Source organism: Oryctolagus cuniculus, chromosome 18 (assembly GCF_051225735.1).
Source record: "Oryctolagus cuniculus isolate XC-2025 breed Fujian yellow rabbit chromosome 18, ASM5122573v1, whole genome shotgun sequence".
NCBI classification, from domain to species: domain Eukaryota; kingdom Metazoa; phylum Chordata; class Mammalia; order Lagomorpha; family Leporidae; genus Oryctolagus; species Oryctolagus cuniculus.
The window spans coordinates 79,439,062-79,461,065 of NC_142884.1; the positions used below are offsets into that span (position 1 = coordinate 79,439,062).

At 61.5% G+C, this 22,004-nt stretch overlaps 1 protein-coding gene across 3 annotated transcripts in view; it reads left to right on the forward strand.

Moving 5' to 3' along the window:
* Positions 1 to 1,812: 1,812 nt before the first annotated feature.
* The window catches only part of SPIRE2 (spire type actin nucleation factor 2), a 29,686-nt gene continuing 9,494 nt past the window's right edge, over positions 1,813 to 22,004 (forward strand). The window contains exons 1-8 of one of the 3 annotated variants that reach the window (XM_089319810.1): positions 1,813 to 2,116; positions 11,374 to 11,417; positions 16,025 to 16,381; positions 18,522 to 18,593; positions 18,676 to 18,840; positions 19,807 to 19,893; positions 20,155 to 20,278; positions 21,210 to 21,379. In XM_089319810.1, coding sequence (XP_089175936.1) covers positions 1,828 to 2,116; positions 11,374 to 11,417; positions 16,025 to 16,381; positions 18,522 to 18,593; positions 18,676 to 18,840; positions 19,807 to 19,893; positions 20,155 to 20,278; positions 21,210 to 21,379 — 1,308 coding nt within the window. In that variant the 5' untranslated portion in view covers positions 1,813 to 1,827. Of the gene's footprint in view, positions 2,117 to 11,373; positions 11,418 to 16,024; positions 16,382 to 18,512; positions 18,594 to 18,675; positions 18,841 to 19,806; positions 19,894 to 20,154; positions 20,279 to 21,209; positions 21,380 to 22,004 lie in introns of all 3 variants that reach the window. The other 2 variants (XM_051828943.3, XM_051828944.3) reach the window with 2 other exon arrangements.

A 22,004-nucleotide genomic window follows, 5' to 3' on the forward strand; every position in this document is an offset into this window, starting at 1 on the left:
CGAGTCCTGGCCGCTCCACTTCCAGTCCAGCCCTTGCACCCACGTGGGAGACCTGGAAGAAGCTCCTGCTTTGGCCTGACCCAGCCCTGGCTGTGTAGCCATCTGGGGAGTGAACCAGTAGATGGGAGATCTCTCTCTCTCTCTCTCTCCCTCTCTCTGTAACTCTCTTCCAGATAAATAAATAGATCTTAATAAATAAAAGGAGAGTGTTGTTTCTGAAGCTCTTCGGTAGAGCCTGTTTTAAATCTTGCTGGCCGGTGTTCCGGGAGGTCCCCGGGATGCGTGCATGCTGCCAGGTGAGCGTCCCTGCAGCCGGCCGGGTGTGTCATCACGCGGCCTCCCCGAGCCGCCACGCTAATGACACGTGAGGCCTTGGGAGAGCTGCAGGGGCTGCCTGCTCTTCCCCACCAGCTTCCTGCTGAGGTGCTGGCCGTGCTGTGTGGACATCCTGCTGGCCGGCTACACGCACACACGGTGGTGCCCCGGGAGGGCAGCAGGAACCCTGTTCCTGCACCTGCTCAGCGACAAGTTCCCACGGGTTCCCAGGGCAGAAACCACCGGGAGAGGGCAGGGCACCCTCCAGCCCCACACCTGCGGCCACTCTGCCCGGGGGCCAGCCTCGACGCCAACGCCACTGCCACTGCCACTGGCCCTCCATCTGAGGGAGTGGAGCCCCAGGCGCCCAGCACCCCTCATTCAGGACTGGCCTGGGCCCCCCCCCTTCTCCAGCCCCTCCACAAAGGACCAGGGCCTCTGTTCGTCTTGCGGCTTTTGTCTGGGAACATGAGCAGAGGTGTGAAAGCCACCCAGGGACTGACCACAAAACCTTCAAGCCAGCCTGGTGCTGTGGCCAGCGAGTTAAGTGGGCTGGGACACGGGCATCCCATTTGGGAGAGCTGCTGGAGTCCTGGCTGCTCCACTTCCCATCCAGCTCCCAGCTCATGCACCTGGGGAGAGCAGTTGACTGCCCAAGCACGCAGGAGACCTGGATGGAGCTCCGGGCTCCTGGCATCCATCTGGCCCAGCCGAGCTGTTGCTGCCATTTGGAGTGAGCCAGAGGATGGAAGATCTCTCTCTCTCTCTGCCTTTCAAACAAATAAATAAACCTAAAAAAAAAAAAAAACAAAAAAACAAAAAAAAAAAACTTTAGCAAATGAGTCTTCTGTCCCAAGACTGAAAGGGGAGGGGATCACGTGACCGGAGGCCCTGGGGAACAGCCCACTCTACCCTGCAAACCAGGCCGTAAAGCCTCATGCCCATTGCCCGCAGTACCGCAGGTCTCACAGTCCCGGTCCGCTCGGACCTGCGTCCCCACCTCCAGTCCCAGAGCCCGGGGCTCTGCATTTTGCGCGAATCACTACCGGCACTGATCTTCCAGCTGTGTCTCGTTGTCCTGCGGCCCTGATCCTGCCCGGCGGGCAGGAGAGGCCTGGGCAACCCGCGGCCACGCGCAGGAGCGCCCGCGTGCGGTGCGCTGCGTCCCCGGCACGCCACGCGGTTTGTTTGCCCCGAGGCACTGCGAGTGGTCATCGACCGCGCGCTTCCCGCCTCGTGTCACCCACCCGGAGCCATCTCCGAGGTCACCTTGCCGGCCGGCTCTGCAGAGGCCACTGCGGGCAGCCGCCGCCCGCTTCTCCGTGCCAGAGCCGAGCGCGCGGGGGGCGGCTTCGCAGCGCCGGGGGCTCCCTCCCACGTCCCCCAGCACCTGCCCGGCCGGGACAGCGCGGTCACTACCGCGTCCGCGCCGGCACCTGCGCCCCAGCCCCGCCCCGCCCCCTGCGGCCAACGGGGCGCGGCGGGCGTGCGGGACCCGCCCCGCGCGCTGTCATGGGAACGGCCCGGCGCGCTCGCGGCGAGCATGGGGCGGCCATGGCCGCTGCCGGCAGCTCTGGCGGCGGCGCGGCGGCCCCGGGGCAGCCCGAGCCCTGGGAGCTGTCGCTGCGGGAGGTGCTGCGGGTGTACGAGCAGCCGATCAACGAGGAGCAAGCGTGGGCCGTGTGCTTCCAGGGCTGCCGCGGGCTGCGGGACGCGCCGGGCGCCCGCATCCGCGACACGGACGACGTCCTCCTGCGCAGAGACGGCTCGGTGGGCGCGCGGCGGGGGCCCGGTGCCGCGGGTGAGGCGGGGGCGCGAGGCGGGGTGGGGTGGGGGGCCCCGGGGACGCGGCGGGGCGGGGCCGGGGCCTGGCGCTGCGGGTGAGGCGGGGCGCGTTTCCCGGGACGCGGCGGGGCTGGGCGGGGGTCCCGGGGCGCGGAAGGCCGACCTCCGCCCGCGCAGTCTCCGGTTGGGAACCCGGCCTGAGCGAGATGGCTCCGGGCTCGCGCGCGGGCCGGGTCGGCAGGCGCTGGACTCCGCCTCTGCCCGCGCCCGGAGCCGTAGCCGAGGCTGGCAGGCACCGCGTGGCTCGGGCTCGCAGGGCCGTGCGAACCGGCGCGGGGGAGCCTTGGTTTTCCCGCCGTTAACCAGCCCCCTCCCCCCGGGAACCGGCGATTTAGCCCCCGGAAGGTGGCGGTCGTTACTCTCGCTCTTTGGGAGGACAAACTTACTGGGTGCGGGAGGAAGGCCGGGCTCCCGCAGCCCTGGGAGCCGGCACGGAAGGCCCTGCGCCGGGCAGGACAAAGCCACAGCCCCGAGCTGCGGCCGGCAGGGGCGTCGCCGTCTCCCACCGGGTCCGCCGCCCGTGTGACACCTGCGAGCTGCTCGCGGTGCAGTGAGGGAGGCTGCAGGCAGCCCTGGGTCCTTCGCTAGGGTCTGTCCCCGGCTCCCCGCGGGTCAGCCGAGGCCCCGGCTCCGCAGAGTCAGGCAGGAGGGGGCCAGGTCTGGGTGCAGCTGCCTGGGCCCACCCCCACTCCAGGGAAGCCGAGGCGCACAGCCGGCGCAGCAGCTGCCTCCCCGAAGTGTGGACCAGTCCAGCCATGTTCCCTGCCCGCCTTCTCTGGAACCTTCTCCATCCCAGGGTTGGGGGGCGCGTGGACCCTTTCTTCCTGCTGGCACTGACCGGGGGCAGGAGGGACTCACTTTCGTTTTCGGTGCACAGCTCTTCGGCTCCTAAAGGTGCCGGGGTGGTGACTCGCTGCCTCCCAGCGATTAAGGAGAATGTTTACCCAAGCTTCCTCTTGGAGCTGAGCTGCTGTCCCTCAGCTCAGCTGTCTCCCCGAGGGTGGCCGGCCCCACCTGTCCCCGGGCTTCAGGAATTCACCGGGAGGCACTTTTGTTCCTTGCTGTGGATAGCAATCAGGAAAATGTCCACATCTCAGTCGTCAGCTCCATTTTATTTGTTTACTTATTTGAAAGACACAGCAACAGAGAGCGGCAAACAGGGGTGGAGCGAGGAGAGATTTCCGCCCGCTGGCTCCTTCCCCAAACGCCTGCTGAAGCCAGGAGCACAGAACTCAGTCGCGGTATGGGCGGCAGGGACCCAAGTACTTGAGCCACCACCTGCCTCCTCCTGCCAAGGTGTGTGTTAGCAGGAGGCTGCATCAGAAGTGGAGCCAGGGCCCGCCGCAGGCACGCGGATCACGGGAGGGGGTGTCCAGTGTGCAGCCTAACCCGCGGCACCACCATGCCTGCCCACTTCTCAGCGGTGAGTGCTTAAAGTCACTCAGCGTCGGCAAACTGAACCAGCCTTGAGAGGGTGAATGCTATCTCAGCACACCGCAGGTACTTGTTCTCCTCTCCAGAACAAGCCTCCTCTTCTCCTCTCTTTTATTTAGATTTATTTATTTAATTGAAAGGCAGAGTTACAGAGAGAGATGGAGAGACAGAGAGGTTGATCTTCCATTCACTGGTTCACTCCCCAGATGGCTGGGCCCGGCGGAAGCCAGGGGCCTGGAGCTCCATCTGGGTCTCCCACGGGAGTGCAGGGGCCCAGGCACTCGGGCCGTCTTCTGCTGCCTTTCCAGGCGCGCTGGCAGCTGGACTGGAAGTGGGGCAGCTGACGTGGGATGCGGGTGTCACAGCAGCAGCCTAACCTGCCTCGCCAGAACGCGGGCCCCGGGACTCCTGTTTGTAACTGAGGCAAGCAGCTCCCCCGGCACCCCCATGCGGTGCTGTTCCGAGCATGATCAGGTGACCGAGGGAGGCACCCGGGGCGCTCGTCTGCCTGGAGATCCCTGGTTTTACCCCATGAGAGTGGCATCTGCCGAGGGGGCCGTGGCCGTCAGCCGCTGGGAGACCCTGGTTCCTGTCCCACGTGAGTTGTGTGGGTCAGGCTCTCTGCCAGGCGAGGGCTGGGCCCAGGGCATCTGTGGGGTCTGCAGCTCCTCTGGGAGGGCAGGGATTGGCCGGGCTCCTCTGCTCCCCCGTTCACGTACACGACACTGTTTTACCTGTTTCCCTTGCCCATGTTTGATGCTGAACCATCTCCCAGGCAGGCCTCAGTCTTTGTGCGTGGGGTGCCCCGTGTCACCTGTCTTCCGGCTCACCCCGTCCCTCCTCCTGCCTGTAGCTCTGAGGCCAGCACCCACAGGCCCTATGAGACCTCCCCGTTCTTGCTCTCAACCATGTGGGCCCGGGGCCTTCCTGTGCCACTCATGTCGCAGCCCCCAGTTCCAAGCACAAAGCCATCACGGTCCAGCTGTTGGCACAGCACCCACAGGCCTGTTGTCTTTCCCAGTCTGCCCCGGGGCAGTGTGTGGAGCATGCTGACCGCCTCCATAAGCCGGAGTGATGGGCACCTGCCCCAGTGGTGAGGTGAGGCAGCACCGACGAGGTTCCCCCTGGCCCGGGAAGCTGTTCCTGCCAGCGCGCTGGGGCTGTGTCCTGGCCCGTGTGCCCCTCCTGGGAGCTGAAGTGGGGCCTGTGACTCCTGAGGTGTGGTGCTGGGCCACTGGGGTTCAGGCAGCATGTGCAGGTGAGCCTGGAGTGCTGTTGTCCAGAGCTGGGGTGAGGCCTCGGGGAAAGCGAGGAGGGACTATCTCCCTCTCCTGCGTCCTCCCCCAGCCAGCACCTTCCCATGTGGCTTTGGTCTGCTGCTCCGCGAGTCCCCTTAGAGCCGGCCCCTCTGCCTCCTGGCTGCAGGAGAGGCAGTGCAGACCTGTTGTGGACCCCTTTGCACCCTGGTGGCAGCAGTGACACTGGCGAGGTGCTTGTGTGCGGCGCCGGGCTCTGCTCCCGTTTGCTCCTCTGACTTGGTCCCATGTGTGGGGAAGAAGTCTCTCTCCGCCCTGGCCCCGCTGCTGCCTGCACTTGGGAAGCCATCGGCCTTCTTGTGCCCAGCTCCAAGCTCTGTGAGGGGCGGTGCCGCCTGCACAGCCTGAGGGAGTCCTGCTGCCCCGCGCCGCTCACCCAGGCCAGCGGAAGCAGCCAGGAGAGGGCGAGGCGTGCAGAGCCGGCTTGGCCCGGGTGAGCTGCTCCTGCACGTTTTGGATGATATTGGTGGTGTCCTCTGTCCGGAACTCGGGAGTCGGGGTGATGGGTGTGGCGTGGGGGCCTGTGGCCGGCTTTGCTCAGTCTCGGCTCTGCTCGGCGTTTGCCTCACAGAGGCGAGCGTTTTCCCTCTCCAGCTGCCTGGGCCTAGCTAGCATGGTTCTGTGACCGCCCCAGCAGGCTGCCCTGCCCCGTCCGTCTCTTCTGCACTTTTCGGAGGCAAAGGCTTTGACTCTCCAGGGTTCTCGGGGGTGCCCCTGCCCCCACCCTCCGACGTCCACGAGGAACCGTTGTCGGCCCACACGGGGTGGAATTTTCTGTCTCTTTGTCACGTCCCTGGGTTGGTGGAGTGGTGGGCACAGCTGAGGGGCCGGGCCACTCCTCTCAGGCCCCGTTGGTCTGCTTCAGGGCTGTGGCCCCTCCAGGAAGACGTGCCGGGGTTTCCACGCCGACCCCTCAGAGGCCCAGTTCTGGAGGAAGGCTGCCTGCAGGTGGCATCCCGGAGACGTGCAAGGCACCTGGGCAGGCAGGGCTCTGTCTCCATCTCCTCGGATCTCGCACTGTTTCCTTTACCCTGAGTGGGGTGTGAGGGCTCCACTGAGCCCAGACAACCCAGATGGAGGCTACACTGCTCCTCTACCCTAAGACATGGTCTCTTTACCTTAAGATCAGCCGTTAGCAACCCTGCCACGCTCTGCGACCTTATGTTCCCCATGCCAGGCTCTGGGGAGCGGGATGTGGCCGGCTTTGGGGCCAAGATCCTGCCAGCCGCGGCAGGGAGAAGTCTGGGTGACAGGAGTGGAGTGGGCAGCACGTGGCATCAGGTGCCCTCTGTTCCCCGTCTGTCGTGTTTCAGGGTGGTTGTTTGTGAACATGCGTCCCCCAGGTCCTTCAGCTTGTGTGCACGGACCTCGGTTGTTTGAACCCCATGAAATCCGGGCATACCTGGGAGTTCTCAGCACTGCCCCTGACCTGTTCCCCATCCAGATTCCGGGTCAGACCCAGGAGTCTGTTTCCAAAGCCGCCCAGAGCCCCAGGGCCTCACGCTCTCCCGCCTGGGGGCATCTGTCACGCTAGGGTCTGTGGGTGCCAACCCAGAACTTCTGGGTCTGCAGGCATGGGGCAAGCCTGACCCTCCCCGTCCAACAAGCTCCCGGCAATGGCCGCTGGATGCCTTGGGCTACAGCTCTTGCTTGGACACCTCCAAGGCCAGGATCACTCACCCCAGCTTAAGGTAGCTCGGGCGGTCAGCGAGGGAAGTTGCAGTGTGGGCGTTGGCCCGGGTCCTGGCCAGCCCAGGGGCTGAAGCTAAGCCCAGAGAGCTCGGCAGGTTCCTCATCCCGTCTGGGCCCAGTGGGTTTCCTGGATCGCACAGGGACTTGGTGTCTGCACGGCCTCCATGGGGCTGTCCCTGGGCACACATCAGGCCTGTGTGAAAATGCAGAGGACTGTTGAGCTCTGAGGAGGAAGGACAGGCCACAGACACCAGACGCCTGCGTCCCTTTGACCCGGAGACTCTCCTGTTTGCTAAACAAACACAGCTTCGGGCTTGCAGGGGTTCCCCTTGGGCTCAGCAGCTTCTGAGGGCCGTAGGGTGCGAGCGCCTGTCGTGGGAGCAAGCTCTCTGGGTGTGTTTCATTGCACTGTGCCGTCACCACCACTCTGGAGGGAGAGAGCCCTGCTTCACGAGTCAGAGTTCCGTGTGCGCAAAGGGGCTTTGGAAAATCGGGGGGCGGGTAAAGATAAGTTTATTTTAGTGCAAGAAATTTGAAATCTGTGCGTGGCTTTTTGGTGTTTTCCATAACCTGTTTGGAGACCCCTCATCTCCGTGGGTTTCAAAAGTTTTTTTTTGGCCCAAAATAAACATCTTTTAATTCCATTTCCTGTGAACGAACGTTTTGGGTACCCTGGTATGTTAGCTTCGACCACCCCGCCCCCATGAGCCATCGGGTGAGGCTATGACCAATGGCCTTACATGTTTGCTTGCTCCTGCAGATACAGGAAGTGCAAATGGACAGCAGGAGACCCAGCCCCCCCCAAGTCCACCCCCTGCCAGCATCCCTGCTTCCCCTCCGTGGGGGCCTGGGGTCACCTTGTTCCATCCACAGCTAACCAAGGTGTCCCGTGTGGCTGTCTCCCTGTTTCCAGTAGGTGTTGGGCAGGGGGAGGCGGTGACCGTGTGGGCATGCCTTCTAGAGGCAGACCTGCTGGGTGAGGTGAGAGATGCTGCAGGTGGCACATTTGCAGTGTGGCCGACTCGTGGGTCCACCACACGGGAGCATCTTCTCTTCCAATGGTCGGCAGGCATTGCTGGCACTTAGCTCTCGGGGTCCAGGCCTGGGGAGAGCCTGGCATGCCAATGCTTGGCTCCGCGGGTGGGTGAGGTCTCCCCTGCTGCCCGTCTGTTGCCTTTCACAGCCACACCTAAAAGGGAGTCACCGGCAGGTCGATGTGAGCTGGCCCTGCCCATTGCCCCATTGCCACCTTGGTCCCATGACCCATTGTTGACCACGTCCTCTGGGCGCCACACCCTAGGAGGTGTGTCTGCACCTGTTCCTTACGTGTGAAGGCAGGTGAGGTCAGAAGGTCAGGATACCTGGTGTCACAAACTGCAGGTGGCCAGAGCCTGACCTGGCCAGGGGCTCCTTGCTTCCAGCCCCCCCAGGCTCCTTGCTCTCAGTCCCCCCAGGCTCCTTGCTCCCAGCCCCCCTCTGCAGCTCTGTGGGCGGTACCTCCCACAGACAGGTGAAGTCTGTCCCATAGGAGACTGCTGCTCGGAAAACTGCCTGGCTGCATCCTGTGTCCCCATCGTGATTTTTTAAAATAGATTTATTTATTTATTTGAAAGTCAGAGTTTCAGAGAGAGAGAGAGAGAGAGAGGTCTTCTGTCTGCTGGTTCACTCACCAATTGGCCGCAACGGCCAGAGCTGTGCCGATCCGAAGCCAGGAGCCAGGAGCTTCTTCCAGGTCTCCCATGCTGGTGCAGGGTCCCAAGCACTTGGGCCGTCTTCTACTGCTTTCCCAGGCCACAGCAGGGAGCTGGGTCAGAAGAGGAGCAGCTGGGTCTCGAACCGGTGCCCATATGGGATGCCGGCACTGCAGGCGCAGCTTTACCCGCTGTGCTACTGCACCGGCCTCCCTCACCATGATTTGTCCAGCAGAAACGGGAGTACCTTTCCTTTGCTCTGGGCAGGGAGGGGAGTCTCCGCCCGTGAACAGCTTGAGGAGAGGTGCCAGTGGGGGCTGGGTGTTGCGCCCCCGTGTTCTGCTTCTGAGTCCCTCCCCCTCTCCTCCCAGGAGCATTTTTATTCATTTACTTATTTATGTTATTCGAGAGGCAGACACAGAGAGATCTCATTTGCTGTTCCCTCCCCAAATGCCTGCAACAGCCTGGGCTGGACCAGACCAAAGCTCTGGGTCTCCCACGGGGGTGGCAGGAGCCCTTGTGTCACCGCTGCCTCTCCAGTATGGGAGACCGGTGGTCTGAAGGGCAGCCTAACCCCTAGGCCAAATGCCTGCCTTGAAAAGTTTAAAATAAGCAGGACACAGTTTGCATGGCCTCCTGGGGCCCCACAGGTCACGGATCACAGCCGCTCCATGAGGGCCGCCTGGGCTGCTCCCTGGGGACTGATGAGGACCCTGCACGTGGGCACCTGGCTGGGCTCTGTGGGGACCCGGCTCCTCTGTTTTTTGTCTGTGTGGTCTATTTTTGTTTGGAAGGTGGGGTGACAGAGCTCTTCCGTCCACTGGGTTACTCCTCAACTGGCCGCCACAGCCAGGACTCCACCAGGATGGGATCAAGCGTGAGGCAGGGGCCAAAGGACTTGGGGCGTCAGCTGCCTGTGAAGCCGAGCAGCTGGGATCCCGGCGCTCCACGTGGGATGCCTGTGTCATGGCAGCGGCTTAGCCACTTCACCACAGTGCTGGCCCGTTGGGGGCAGTTTCTAATCCACCTGTACCCCAGTTTCCTCTTCTCTAAGGAGGAATCATGGCCCCAGCTTCTGTGAGGCAGCATGCGGATGTGGCCCCGGGTGCTCGTGAGACTACGAGGAGTTCTGAGCGCAGACTCCCCAGGTCCTTTCCACTTAGAATATAATCAAAGGCCGGCGCCGCGGCTCACTAGGCTAATCCTCTACCTTGCGGCGCCGGCACACCGGGTTCTAGTCCTGGTCGGGGCGCTGGATTCTGTCCCGGTTGCCCCTCTTCCAGGCCAGCTCTCTGCTGTGGCCAGGGAGTGCAGTGGAGGATGGCCCAAGTGCTTGGGCCCTGCACCCCATGGGAGACCAGGAGAAGCACCTGGCTCCTGCCATCGGATCAGCGCGGTGTGCCGGCCGCAGCGGCCATTGGAGGGTGAACCAACGGCAAAAGGAAGACCTTTCTCTCTCTGTCTCTCTCTCTCTCACTGTCTACTCTGCCTGTCAAAAAAAAAAAAAAAAAAAGAAGAAGAAGAAGAAGAAGAAGAATATAATCAGAGTCTTGAACACTTGATTTTGGCACAACTCTTTGTTGGTATACAGATTTTTTTAAAAAGATTTATTTATTTATTTATTTATTTAAGAGAGAGAGAGAATCTTCCATCTACTGGTTCACTCCCCAAGTGGCTACAGCGGCCAAGACTAAGCCAGGCAAATCCAGGGGCTTCTTCTGGGTGTCCCATGTGGGTACAGGAGCCCAAACACCTGGGTCATTTTCCGCTGCTTTGCCAGGCCTTAGCAGAGACCTGGAGTGGAAGTGGAGCAGTCTGGACTCAGCTCGGTGCCCACATGGAATGCTGGCATCACAGGCCGTGGCTTTACTCTCTGTGCCACAGTGCCGGCCCCCAGACTGTTAAACCGTGGACACAGCATTAAATTATTCCAGCTGGGAAGCTGTCTGCTGGATGAGCTCTGGAGAGCTAGCTGACCCTTGGTCACCTCCCTGCCCATCACACAGCTCAGGCCCTGGTCTCCTGCAGGCAGCGCCTCTGTCCCCATCTGATTTCTCCTTCCGGTTGCTGGGGCCGATCTGGCCTCCCTGGACTCCCTCCCTCACCCCTTCCTCGCCCCCACCCCACGCTGCAGGGGATGTTTTCCATTATCTTAATGGGCTGCACAACTCCCTTTATCTTTGGCAATCTTCCTGGTGGTTGATAGCATTTCGAAAATAGTTGTGGACAGCAGACAATGGCATGTGTTGTTGTTTTTATCTCACTTCCTTGCAGAAAACTTAAAGCAGTTGGAGTTCGCATCCTAATAGTTCTAGTCGCGTAATTCAGGAGGCTGTAGGAGTAAGGGGTGGAGGGTCTGTGTCTGCTTGGCGTCCTAGGAGGGCCGAGGGAGAAACACAGCCGTTAGCACAGGTTCCGAGTCACTCTGGGGCACAGGAGTTGACGGTGCTGGGCCCTGGGCTCCCTTCTGTGAGGTGGGTGCAGAGACACCCGCCTCTGGGGTCATGACCTGGTCACCGCAGCAGCACATGTAGGACCCCACCCCACTGCATGGCCTCACTCGGTGCCAGGTCCAGGAAATGGAGCACAGGGAGCCGGCTTCCCCCGTGCCTCAGCCTGGGTCTCTGGTTCTCCGGAGAGGCTGTGGGGCTGGGCCCTTCCCCACTGAGTAGTATATGTCATCCACTTGGAGCCTGGCTCTCTCCACTGACTGCTGCGACTTAGGGCACACGTGGGTTGGGGCGTCTGCTTCAGACCTGAGGTCTTGGCTGCACAGCTGAGGTCACGGAGCCACCACCTCCTCTTCCTGTTCTTCAGCCTCTCCTTCCTCTAAGCTCCCCCACAGTGCCCTGTCGGCTGTCCCCCCGCCCTCACTCCCTCGGTGACCGGGGAGCGGGCCTGGTGCCTGGGGCTTCGGGGAGGATCGTCAGCCCTCGGCCAGGCGAGCTGCCCAGAACTGGCTGTGCCCGCCTTGCCGTTGTCTCCTGACGGGCTCGCTGGGGCATGCAGGGTCTCTGGGGGAGAAGGTAGGTGGACGGCCCCAGCCCCGGACCCACCTTGACTCCTGTCTTCTCTCGCAGATGCTGCGACGATGGTGGCACTGCCGAGCAGTTCGGAAGCCCAGGTACTTCTAAAACAACTTCCAAGGTTACTTGGTCCACAGAAAAGGCCGGCTGTGTCACGTGATGTAGGGGCTTCAGGAGGCTCCCCGGAGCTCCGAGGCCTGAGCACAGGGAGGCCAGAGGATGAGGCGAGGCAATGTGGTCTGTGGGGTTGGTCTCCTGGACACAGCGCCCAGGGCGGGTAGTGGATGTCAGGGGCCAGCCCCGGGACTGCTGCCCAGGACCTCCAGCCAGCCCCTGACTCTTCCGCCTCTCCCACCCACCTGCCCAGAGGTGACACCCTCAACGTGATACCTTCTCGAAGCATGGTCCTGTTGCAGTGCCTGTGTGTGTGTTAGACCCAGCGGCTGACCACTGTGCCCACAGATGGACATGGGCTGCATCCTGTGCTGCTGAGAACGAAACCCTAACAGACCCACGCAAGCCTACGTGCTTCTTATTACCATACTCAGGGCTCGGTGCCACCCATCCTGAGCTGCAGCTGTGAGCGCTGGAGACGCCAGCTCTGGCTACGCCTGTTTTCCTGGGTTGAGGTGGTGGAAGCAGTGTACCTCCCAACCCACCAGCCTCTGTGTGTGTGTGGCTATTGGTCTCCTGACCCACCTGTCCCCGTGTGTGTGTGTATGTCTGTTGGTCTCCTTACTCACCTGTCTGTGTGTGTCTGTCTGTGTGAGTGTCTGTGTGTGTGTGTGTGTCTGTGTGGCTGTTGGTCTCCTGACCCACCTGTCTCTGTGTGTGTGTGTCTGTGTGGCTGTTGGTCTCCTGACCCACCTGTCCCCGTGTGTGTGTGTGTGTGTGTGTCTGTTGGTCTCCTTACTCACCTGTCTCTGTGTGTGTGTGTCTGTGTGAGTATGTGTGTGTGTGTCTGTGTGGCTGTTGGTCTCCTGACCCACCTGTCTCTGTGTGTGTGTGTCTGTGTGGCTATTGGTCTCCTGACCTACCTGTCTCTGTGTGTGTGTGTGTGTGTGTGTGTGGCTGTTGGTCTCTTAACCCACCTGTCTCTGTGTGTCTGTGTCTGTGTGTTTGTGTCTGTTGGTCTCCTGACCCACCTGTCCGTGTGTCTGTGTGTGTGTGGCTGTGTGTGTGTGGCTATGTGTCTGTTGGTCTCCTGACCCACCTATACCCGTGTGTGTGTCTGTGTCTGTGTGTGTGTGACTGTGTGGCTGTTGGTCTCCTGACCCACCTGTCTCTGTGTGTGTGCCTGTGTGTGTATCTGTGTGTGGCTATTGGTCTCCTGACCCACCTGTCTCTGTGTGTGTATCTGTGTGTGGCTGTTGGTCTCCTGACCCACCTGTCCCCGTGTGTGTGTGTGGTGCTGTGTGGCTGTTGGTTTCCTGACCCACCTATCTCTGTGTGTGTGTCTGTGTGTGTATCTGTGTGTGTGTGGCTGTTGGTTTCCTGACCCACCTATCTCTGTGTGTCTAAGTCTGTGTGTGTGCGCATCTGTGTGTGTGTGTCTATTGGTCTTCTAACCCACCTGTCTCTGTGTGTGTCTGTATCTGGCTGTATATATCTGTGTATGTGTGTGTCTATTGGTCTCCTGACCCACCTGTCTCTGTGTGTGTCTGTATCTGGCTGTGTGTGTGTATCTGTGTGTATGTGATTGTTGGTCTCCTGACCTACCTGTCTCTGTGTGTGTGTCTCTGTGTCTGTCTATGTGTCTGTGTGTGACTGTTGGTCTCCTGACCCACCTGTCTCTGTGTGTGTGTGTCTGTGTGGCTATTGGTCTCCTGACCTACCTGTCTGTGTGTGTGTGTGTGTGTGTGGTGCTGTGTGGCTGTTGGTCTCCTAACCCACCTGTCCGTGTGTGTGTGTGTGTGTCTGTGTGGCTGTGTGGCTGTTGGTCTCCTGACCCACCTGTCCCCATGTGTGTCTGTGTCTGTGTGTCTGTTGGTCTCCTTACTCACCTGTCTCTGTGTGTCTGTCTCTGTGTGTGTGTGTGACTGTGTGGCTGTTGGTCTCCTGACCCACCTGTCTCTGTGTGTGTCTGTATCTGGCTGTGTGTGTGTATCTGTGTGTGTGTGATTGTTGGTCTTCTGACCTACCTGTCTCTCTGTGTGTGTGTCTGTGTCTGTCTGTGTGTGGCTGTTGGTCTCCTGACCCACCTGTCTCTGTGTGTGTCTGTCTCTGTGTGTGTGTATCTGTGTGTGTGTGTGTGTGTGATTGTTGGTCTCTTGACCTACCTGTCTGTCTCTGCATGGCCGTCCATCTCCTGACCCACCTGCCTCTCTGTGTGTGGCTGGCGACCCTCGCTCTCCACAGCTGTACAGTATTCTAGAGAACTCATTTTTCCTGAAGTTCAGCACCTCTTGGGTAGAGGTTAGGTGGCCCCTGCTGTCCATGAGCCCAGACAGAGTGGCGGTGGCCCCCTGCTTTCCAGAGACCCGTTGTTACGCAGTGAAAGGTTGACAGAGAACTTTGTGGTGGGGCAGGGAGCGTCTGCACTGGTCTCGGAGGCTGCGCCCCAGGAAGTGCTGCAGGCAGCTGCTCGGCCCGTCAGCTGGGGCAGCTCAGGTCTAGCGCCTGCCTGGGGCAGAGGTCTTGAGACTAGCCGGCCAGGTCTAGCGCCTGCCTGGGGCAGAGGTCTTGAGACTAGCCGGCCATCTAGATTTTCCTCGTGGGGAAGCAAGCATTCTTTGCCTTCCAGAGAAAGTTTCCAGTGACCAGGTGCACAGAAAAGCTTTTAACAGCAGCTCTCAGATAAAAATCTTGGGCTGGAGTTAACCCTTCGTGGCGCTAGCTCAGCCAGTGAGCAGGGACCAGGGACTAGGAGGAAGAGGGAGGGGCCACAGATGGGCTGGGAGCTGCTCTGTGCAGGAGGGCGTGGGGGCTTTCCTCCATGAGGTGGCATGGCTGGGGCTGGACACAGAACCAGACACGACGGGTCAGCAGGGAGCTGGGAGGCAGAGGCAGGATGGTGTGGAATTCGACCTCCATCTTGGCCTCTGCCTCTGGGTCCGAAGGAATTGATGGGAAATGAGGTGAACTGTGGTTCTTGCTGGTCCTGCATCCCCACCCCATTGTCGCACCTGGAAGGGGTTGGAGGCCTCTGCCCAGAGGCCCCCACCCTGGCATCCCCTCAAATGTGGCCAGCCCTTAGGCTTCCACTGCCTGCCCTGTGACCCCGCCTCTGGGGTGTGCCAGAGCAGGGCTAAGGTGAGCTGGGGGTCAGGAGTTTTCTACAGGACACAGGATGCCGTGTTCTGGGCCCCACGTTCTTCTGGACCCCACCCTGGCCATGCCAGGCTTGGGCTCTGGTTCCTGTGTGACTGGAAAACCAGTGGTGGGGCGGGGGCTTCCATTGCCTGGGTTCCCCAAGACAAGAACGGGTGGGAAGAAAGAGGTTTGTTCAGCAGGCTGGCAGAGCGGACAGCTTGTCTCAGAAGAGCTTTTCTGCCTTGCTAGTTAGCAAGAGCAGTTTTAAAAGAAGCTGAGAGGGCTGGGGACCTCAGGGGCTTAGCTTTGATCTAAGGCTGACAGCTCGCAGTGCGTGGTCCTTGTTCCTGGCCAGGTGGCCGCAAACTTCTTCCTTTTCTGAGATCTTGTGATTCTAGCAGTTTTCCTGTAGTCTCTGGAATTCCTACATATCATTTGTGTGCTGAATTCACATTAGTCATCTGAATCAGCAGATAACTTTTGCTCATCAGAATGTGAAGGGGGACAGGAAGATGTAGCCTCCTACAGTTACAGGTGCACAGGAAATGAGAGGTCAAAGGACACCCCCACCCCACCCCACCCCCCGCCACCTGGGTAAGGTGGATCTAGATGAGGGTGTGGCTCGTCATGCCCCGGAGCGGGTGGTCCACCCTCTGCGTGCCTCTGTCCCCTTCCCTGTGAAACAGAAGTGCCAAATTCTATCACGGACGTCAAGTGGGTCCCACAGCAGCAGCGATTAAACTGGCCACTTTCCTCCTCTGGTGTAAATGATGCTGTTAGGTCACGACAATGACGGGTGTTACCTTCCGGGTGGTCTAGCAGCTAGGACGAGGTCTGACGTGGAGATGGGTTCTTCCTAGGAAAGCTGTCACACACAGTGAAACACGTACGATTTAGGTGGGTGGCCCAATGGAGTGCTGCGTCCCCAGCGCACGACCGAGACATGGCCCTCTCAGCCATCCCCTTGGAGCGAGCCCTGCCCCGCCCCCAGCCCGGCAGCACCGACCCCTGCTGCTGAGTGTAGGGTCTCCCCTAGACAACCGCGGTGCTCCAGCAGGCTGGCGACTCACGCCTGGGGTCCACGCTTTTCCCTCCTGCTCTGCAGTGTTCTCCTGGGAGCAGGTGGCAGGGTCACGTCCACCACTTGAGTACTTTGGTGGTTCCCAGGCCGGGGTTGCGGTGCGTCGGGGACAAGTGTGGATGCATTTTCTCGCCTCACTCAGTCCAGCAGCCGGGAGGGGAGGTGCTGAGCCATGCCCTGCATGCATTTTTACATGGCAATAATCAGCCATTACCTCCCAGAGGGACCTTGCTGTTGGGGGTTGGGGATGCCTCCTAGCGGGGCTCCATGTTTCCAGCCCCTTGCGGCCTTCCCCACCTGGCACTGGCTCTGGCTGCCGCCGCCCCAGCGCCCCCTGGTGACTTCCCCGTGCATCCCGCCTTCGTCCCGCAGATGGTGCAGTCGCTGGGCTTCGCCATCTACCGCGCGCTGGACTGGGGGCTGGACGACACTGAAGAGCGGGAGCTCAGCCCGCAGCTGGAGCGGCTCATCGACCTCATGGCCAACAGCGACTGCGAGGACGCCAGCTGCGGGGCTGCCGACGAGGGCTACGGAGGTCCCGAGGAGGAGGAGGAGTCCGAGGGCGGCCCCCGGGTCGTGCGCACCTTCGCCCAGGCCATGCGGCTGTGCGCTGCCCGGCTGACCGACCCTCGGGGCGCCCAAGCCCACTACCAGGCCGTGTGCCGAGCCCTCTTCGTGGAGACCCTGGAGCTGCGTGCCTTCCTGGCCCGAGTCCGGGAGGCCAAGGAGGTGAGAGGGGTGTGGGGGTCACAGGAGGTGGGAAGGGCCAGGGCATGAACAAGGAGGTGTAGGGGCAGGCAGCCCTCTGCTGTGTCCTGGGCACAGTTTCAGGGCCCAGGCTCTCGGTAGGCTGTGATCTAACTCTCCCACCTTTTCACTGAAGGAAACTGAACCCAGGCAGTAGTGATTGACCCCCAGCCCCTAAGTGGTCACGTTGCCCGCTGCTTTCTCTCGTCTGCAGAGGGGGCTGCCTGCTGCCTCCTGGTCCCAGCTCTTTCTGGAAGTACTGTGCTGAAGGCAGCTGTCTGACTGCTCAGGACAGACTCGGGGCTGGTGTGCAGCCAGTGAGAGAACCGTGCTCGCATTTGTGGCCCCTGTGCTCACACCACCCCTCTGAGATGGTCTTACCGAGGAGCGAGTGCAGGCTCTGCTGGGTTGGGTCCCCTGCCTGAAGCCCTAGCTGATGTGGGCCAGCGAACTGCCTGCCTCTTCAGGGACCTGGAGTCAGGGGTCAGAGGTCTCAGCCTCTCCCGGGGGAGTCGGTGCTGCTCCAAGGTGGGTGTGCACCTCCCAGATGAGGGCATGAAGCATGGCGTGGGGGTCGGGGGCAAGGTGTACTTCCCTGTCTCGCTCAGGTGCTGAAGGTCTCGAAGGTGAGGCTGGCTCCTGATCGGTGGGACTGTGCCGCCTTCCCTCACCAGGAGTGACCCTGGGGGGGGGGGTCTCTCGGGGTGGGCGTGGCTGGCACGCACCTGTAACCCAGTCACGTGCCAAGATGAGCAGTTTCCTTCCCTCCCCAGGATTCGCAGGCGCTGGTGGTGCTCTTGTCTTCCTCTGAACTCAGTCTGCCTTTTGCTCTGAGGCTTGCTGTCTGGACAGTGGAAGCCCACCCTTCCGCAGGGGCCGTCCGTCGGCCCAGGAGACGCTCCGGGAATTTGTAGTAGGGATGGAGAAAAAGGTCTGCAGCTGGGCGCAGCTGGACGGGCTAGCCCGCTCAGGAGGGACAGCTAGCCCTGCCCACAGACTGGCCAGGGCACACACTGGACTACTAGCAGAATCACGCCTGTGCCCTCAGAGTTGGCAGTGCTTTGGCAAGTAGCAGCTCGAGGTGAAAAGCCAGGACAGCAGGATAGCCGGTTCTGCCTGGGGTGGTGGTACTGCCGTGTGCCAACGAGCATGGAGGAGTTAGTGAGAGACGGGCCCTGGCTCTCCTGAGCGCCAGCATCCTGCCCAGGCCTCAGGAGAGAATGGCTGTCCCTGTCATCGTCCCCGAGTTCTCACCCTGACGTCAGCATTTTTCTCAGCTCGCGCGGCTCACACCCGTGTCTACAGGATGTGCTCACTCAGACCCCCACCCACTGGTTCATTCACCCAGTCTTGGGGACCAAGCGTGAGCTACACTGTGCTCACTGGGTCCTAGCTGTGACTCCAAGCAGCAGCTAGGGATGGGGTTAAACTGCCACCCGGGGCGCCCACACCCCACATCAGGGTCTCTGTGGTCAAGCTTCCCGTCCAGCTGCCTGCCCACGCGCACCCTGGGAGGCGGCAGGGATGGCTCAGATACTTAGGTATCCGAAACTCCCAGAAGGCGTTTCTGGCTTTGGCCTGCCCGGCCCTGGCTGTTGGAGGCATTTGGGGAGAGTGAAACAGCAGGTGGAAGATGTCTCTCTCTCTCTCTCTCTCTCTCTCTCTCTCTCTCTCTCCTGCTCTTTCAAATAAACAAGTAAATTTTTTTTTTTAAAAAAAAGAAGCAGCAAAGTGTAAGACTGAAGCTGGGATCATAGGTGGACACTTGGCCTGCCTAGGTGCTCCTGAGACAGCGCTGTGAGTGAGACACACACCTGCGCCTGCTGCGTCAGTTGGGAGACGGCGCCACATGGGTGCCCTGTGGGTGTCAGGCTCCTGTCCACCGCTACCCTCTGACAGTGTCCTGGGCAGGTGTGGACATAGTGTGCACTGATGGCTCCAGCCTGGTCTCTTGAGTTCCTCAAATGTCTGCCTGAACACCCAGGCCGAGCCCATGTGCCCGCTGGCCCCCTTTTTAGCTGGCTGCCTGGTAGCCTAAGCGTGATCAAGTGTTCCTGGGCACAGCGTGCGGTCTGCTGCTCCACGTTCAGGACTGACCAGGGGTGTGTCCTAGATGCTGCAGAAGCTCGGGGAGGACGAGCCGCAGGTGGAAAAGCCGCTGGTGGAACTCGACGACCTGGGGCGCACAGACTGGGTAAGCGGGTTCCCTCCTGACGTGGGGTGCCCCGGGGGTCTGTGCCTGTGCCTGAGGGCCCTCTCCGTCCCCCTGGGCCCAGGCTCGGCTGTGGGTGCAGCTCATGCGGGAGCTGCGCCACGGGGTGAAGCTCAAGAAGGTGGAGGAGCAGGAGTTCAACCCCCTCCCCACCGAGTTCCAGCTGACGCCCTTCGAGATGCTGATGCAGGACATCCGTGCCAGGAACTACAAGCTGCGAAAGGTCATGGTGAGCTCAGCAGCGCTCCGCCCCCTCTCGGTCCCACAGCAGCTCCAAGACGCCCCGCTCCTGGTGCTGGGTGCTGAGCCCAGCCTGGGCCAGGGTGTGAAGGAGGCAGACGCAGCCCTCGGTTCCCACGGCTCAGGGTCAGTGTATGGATGGCAGGCAAGGGGAGGGAGAAGATCCTGGAGAATCAGGAACGGCCCCAGAGGAGGCCGCACAGGAGCCAGGGCCCCAGGGTCTCTCCTCTGGGACACACTGTGCCACCTCCTGAGCGCTCGTGCCACTTAGAATCGTGCACGCCAAGTTCATGGCATCTACGACAGACCCTTTTCCAGAGGAATCTGAGGTCCCGGAAGCCCAGTGCCGGCAGGGGCATCAGACCCGGGATGCTGCAGCCGCGTCACCGTGTGGCTGGAGTGTGGCCGTCCCGGAAGCCCAGTGCCGGCAGGGGCATCAGACCCGGGATGCTGCAGCCGCGTCACCGTGTGGCTGGAGTGTGGCCGTCCCGGAAGCCCAGTGCCGGCAGGGGCACCACCAGACCCGGGATGCTGCAGCCGCGTCACCGTGTGGCTGGAGTGTGGCCGTCCCGGAAGCCCAGTGCCGGCAGGGGCATCACCAGACCCGGGATGCTGCAGCCGCGTCACCGTGTGGCTGGAGTGTGGCCGTCCCGGAAGCCCAGTGCCGGCAGGGGCATCACCAGACCCGGGATGCTGCAGCCGCGTCACCGTGTGGCTGGAGTGTGGCCGTCCCAGAAGCCCAGTGCCGGCAGGGGCACCACCAGACCCGGGATGCTGCAGCCGCGTCACCGTGTGGCTGGAGTGTGGCTGCACAGTGCACCTGTGCAGAAGGCGGAGGGGTCACGGGGATCAGAGCCCGGGAGGGGATTTGGGGTGAGGACCAGGCTGTGGTCAGGGCACCTGGGCACCAGCACACAGCCCCTGCAGCGGGAGCCACCTTCCTGTCTCCCTGCAGGTTGACGGGGACATCCCTCCCAGGGTGAAGAAGGATGCCCACGAGCTCATCCTGGACTTCATCCGCTCCCGGCCTCCACTGAAGCAGGTGAGGGCTCTCCTGGAGTCCACCCAGGAGCTTTCTGGACGCAGCTGGGTCCAGGCAGCTTGGTCCTCTCTTGCCTGCTGACTGGACTGGGCCCTGGCCCTGGCCCACACAGTGTAGCCCTGGGCCCTCGCCCTTCTGGGAAGCACCGCGAGGACACCCCACCCCCCACCCCAGGTGCACACAGAGCCCACTGGGGGTCCCACTCCCTCCTGTGGGCCTGCTTGGCATGCCTGGCCTCCCAGCAGCCCCCTGGCCACACAGGTGTCGGAGAGAAGGCTTCGCCCGCTTCCGCAGAAGCAGAGGACCCTGCACGAGAAGATCCTGGAGGAGATCAAGCAGGAACACAGGCTGCGCCCCGTCGGGGGCCCACGCTGGGGGGCCCGTGGTGAGCCGGGGACGGTGGGGGGCTGAGATCCCTCTTGTCCTGGTCCGGCTGCAAATCAGGACCTGGGGCCAGCCGTGGGAGGTTCCACGTGGAGGCTTGCGTCCTATGTCTGCGTCTTGCCTTTCATCCCATTTGCCATTTCACATTTTTTTTTTCACAATGATGTGACAAATTTTGATACTTAGGAGGAAAATAAAACCAGTTTTTAAGTGGAGGAAGACGCATTTGTTCAGCGTCTGAGGCCTCCTCCTCCTCCTCCTGCTAACAGCCTAGGTGGGTCTTCGGGTGGAAGCCTCTTACTGCTCAGTGGTCAGCGCTCAGCTTCCCCTTCTGTAAGGTGTGAACTAAGCAAGGCAGTGCCCATGAAGCTGTCAGGGCCCTCCCTGGTCCTCCAACCCGGGCTGCACATTCACCACCCACCCTCACCCCTGCTAGGGTTCAGTTCTCTGCCCAGTCCCACCCCAGGCTGCACACTTACCACCCACACCCACACCCACCCCCTCCCCAGGCTGCGTGCTCACCATTCACCCCTACTCCCTCCAGGGTTTGGCTCTCTGCTCACTCCCACCCCCACCCCCACCCCCTTCCGAGGCTGCACGCTCACTGCCCAGCCCAGCCCCTGCCAGGGTTCGGCTCTCTGCCCACTCCCACCATGGCCAGGGTTCGGTTCTCTGCCTACATCTGCCCCAAGGCTGCACACTCACCACCCACTCCCACTCCACCCCAGGGCTGCACACTCACCGCCCACCCTCACTCCTGCCAGGGTTCGGCTCTCTGCCCACTCCCATCCCAGCCAGGGTTCAGTTCTCTGTCCATCTCTACCCCAGGGCTGCACGCTTACTGCCCACCCCACTTCTGCCAGGGTTCGGCTCTGTCCACTCCCACTCCACCCCAGGGCTGCACGCTCACCGCCCACCCTCACTCCTGCCAGGGTTCGGCTCTCTGCCCTGCATCCTCAATGCCTGCTCCGGCGATGTCAAGTCCACCTCCTGCATCAATCTGTCTAACATGGAAGCTGGGAGCAGCACCCAGCGCCCGCGGCCCCGAGTGCTCCTCAAGGCACCCACCTTGGCCGAGATGGAAGAGATGAACACGTCAGAGGTCAGTGCCCACTGGGCTCCTTAAAACCTGGGCGAGGGAGGACAAGAGGGCAAGGAGGTGAGGAGGGCCCGAGCAGAGGCTGGGAGCAGCTCATGGCCGAATGGGCACCGCTGCCCAAGGCTGCGGCTAGGGGCTGGCAGAGCTGCAGGCCAGCAGCCCTTCCTTGGACAATGGAGTCCCATGTGGTTGCAACCATCCTGTGAGTAGGCTTGGGGCTCAGGGACCCTTCCTTGTCATGACAGTGGCTTTGGGCTACCTCTTCCCACACCAAAAAGAAAAAAAAGTGTGACAGGAAAGTGACCCATCCCCTTGTGGCAAGGTAGCTGAGCAGCCCCCTCCTCCATAGAGAACTGGTCCCCATGAAGGCCCATCCCTCTGAGCATGGTGGTCCTGAGTGGCGGCCATTGGTGGTGGCCGTCTCTGTGGCTCAGCCTCTGTCTGCACCAAGCCTTTCCTCTCCAGGACTTTGCAGAAGGTCTGGGGAAAGGTTTGGTTATTGAGCCACGGCTGTGACCCATCTGGGAGACGGTGGGGCCAGCAGTGAGTGGAGGCCAGTCTGGGCCTTGGCAAGCCAGCAGTACCCCCGTTGCTCAGTGTGGGCACGGGCAGGAGACTGGGTGGTCAG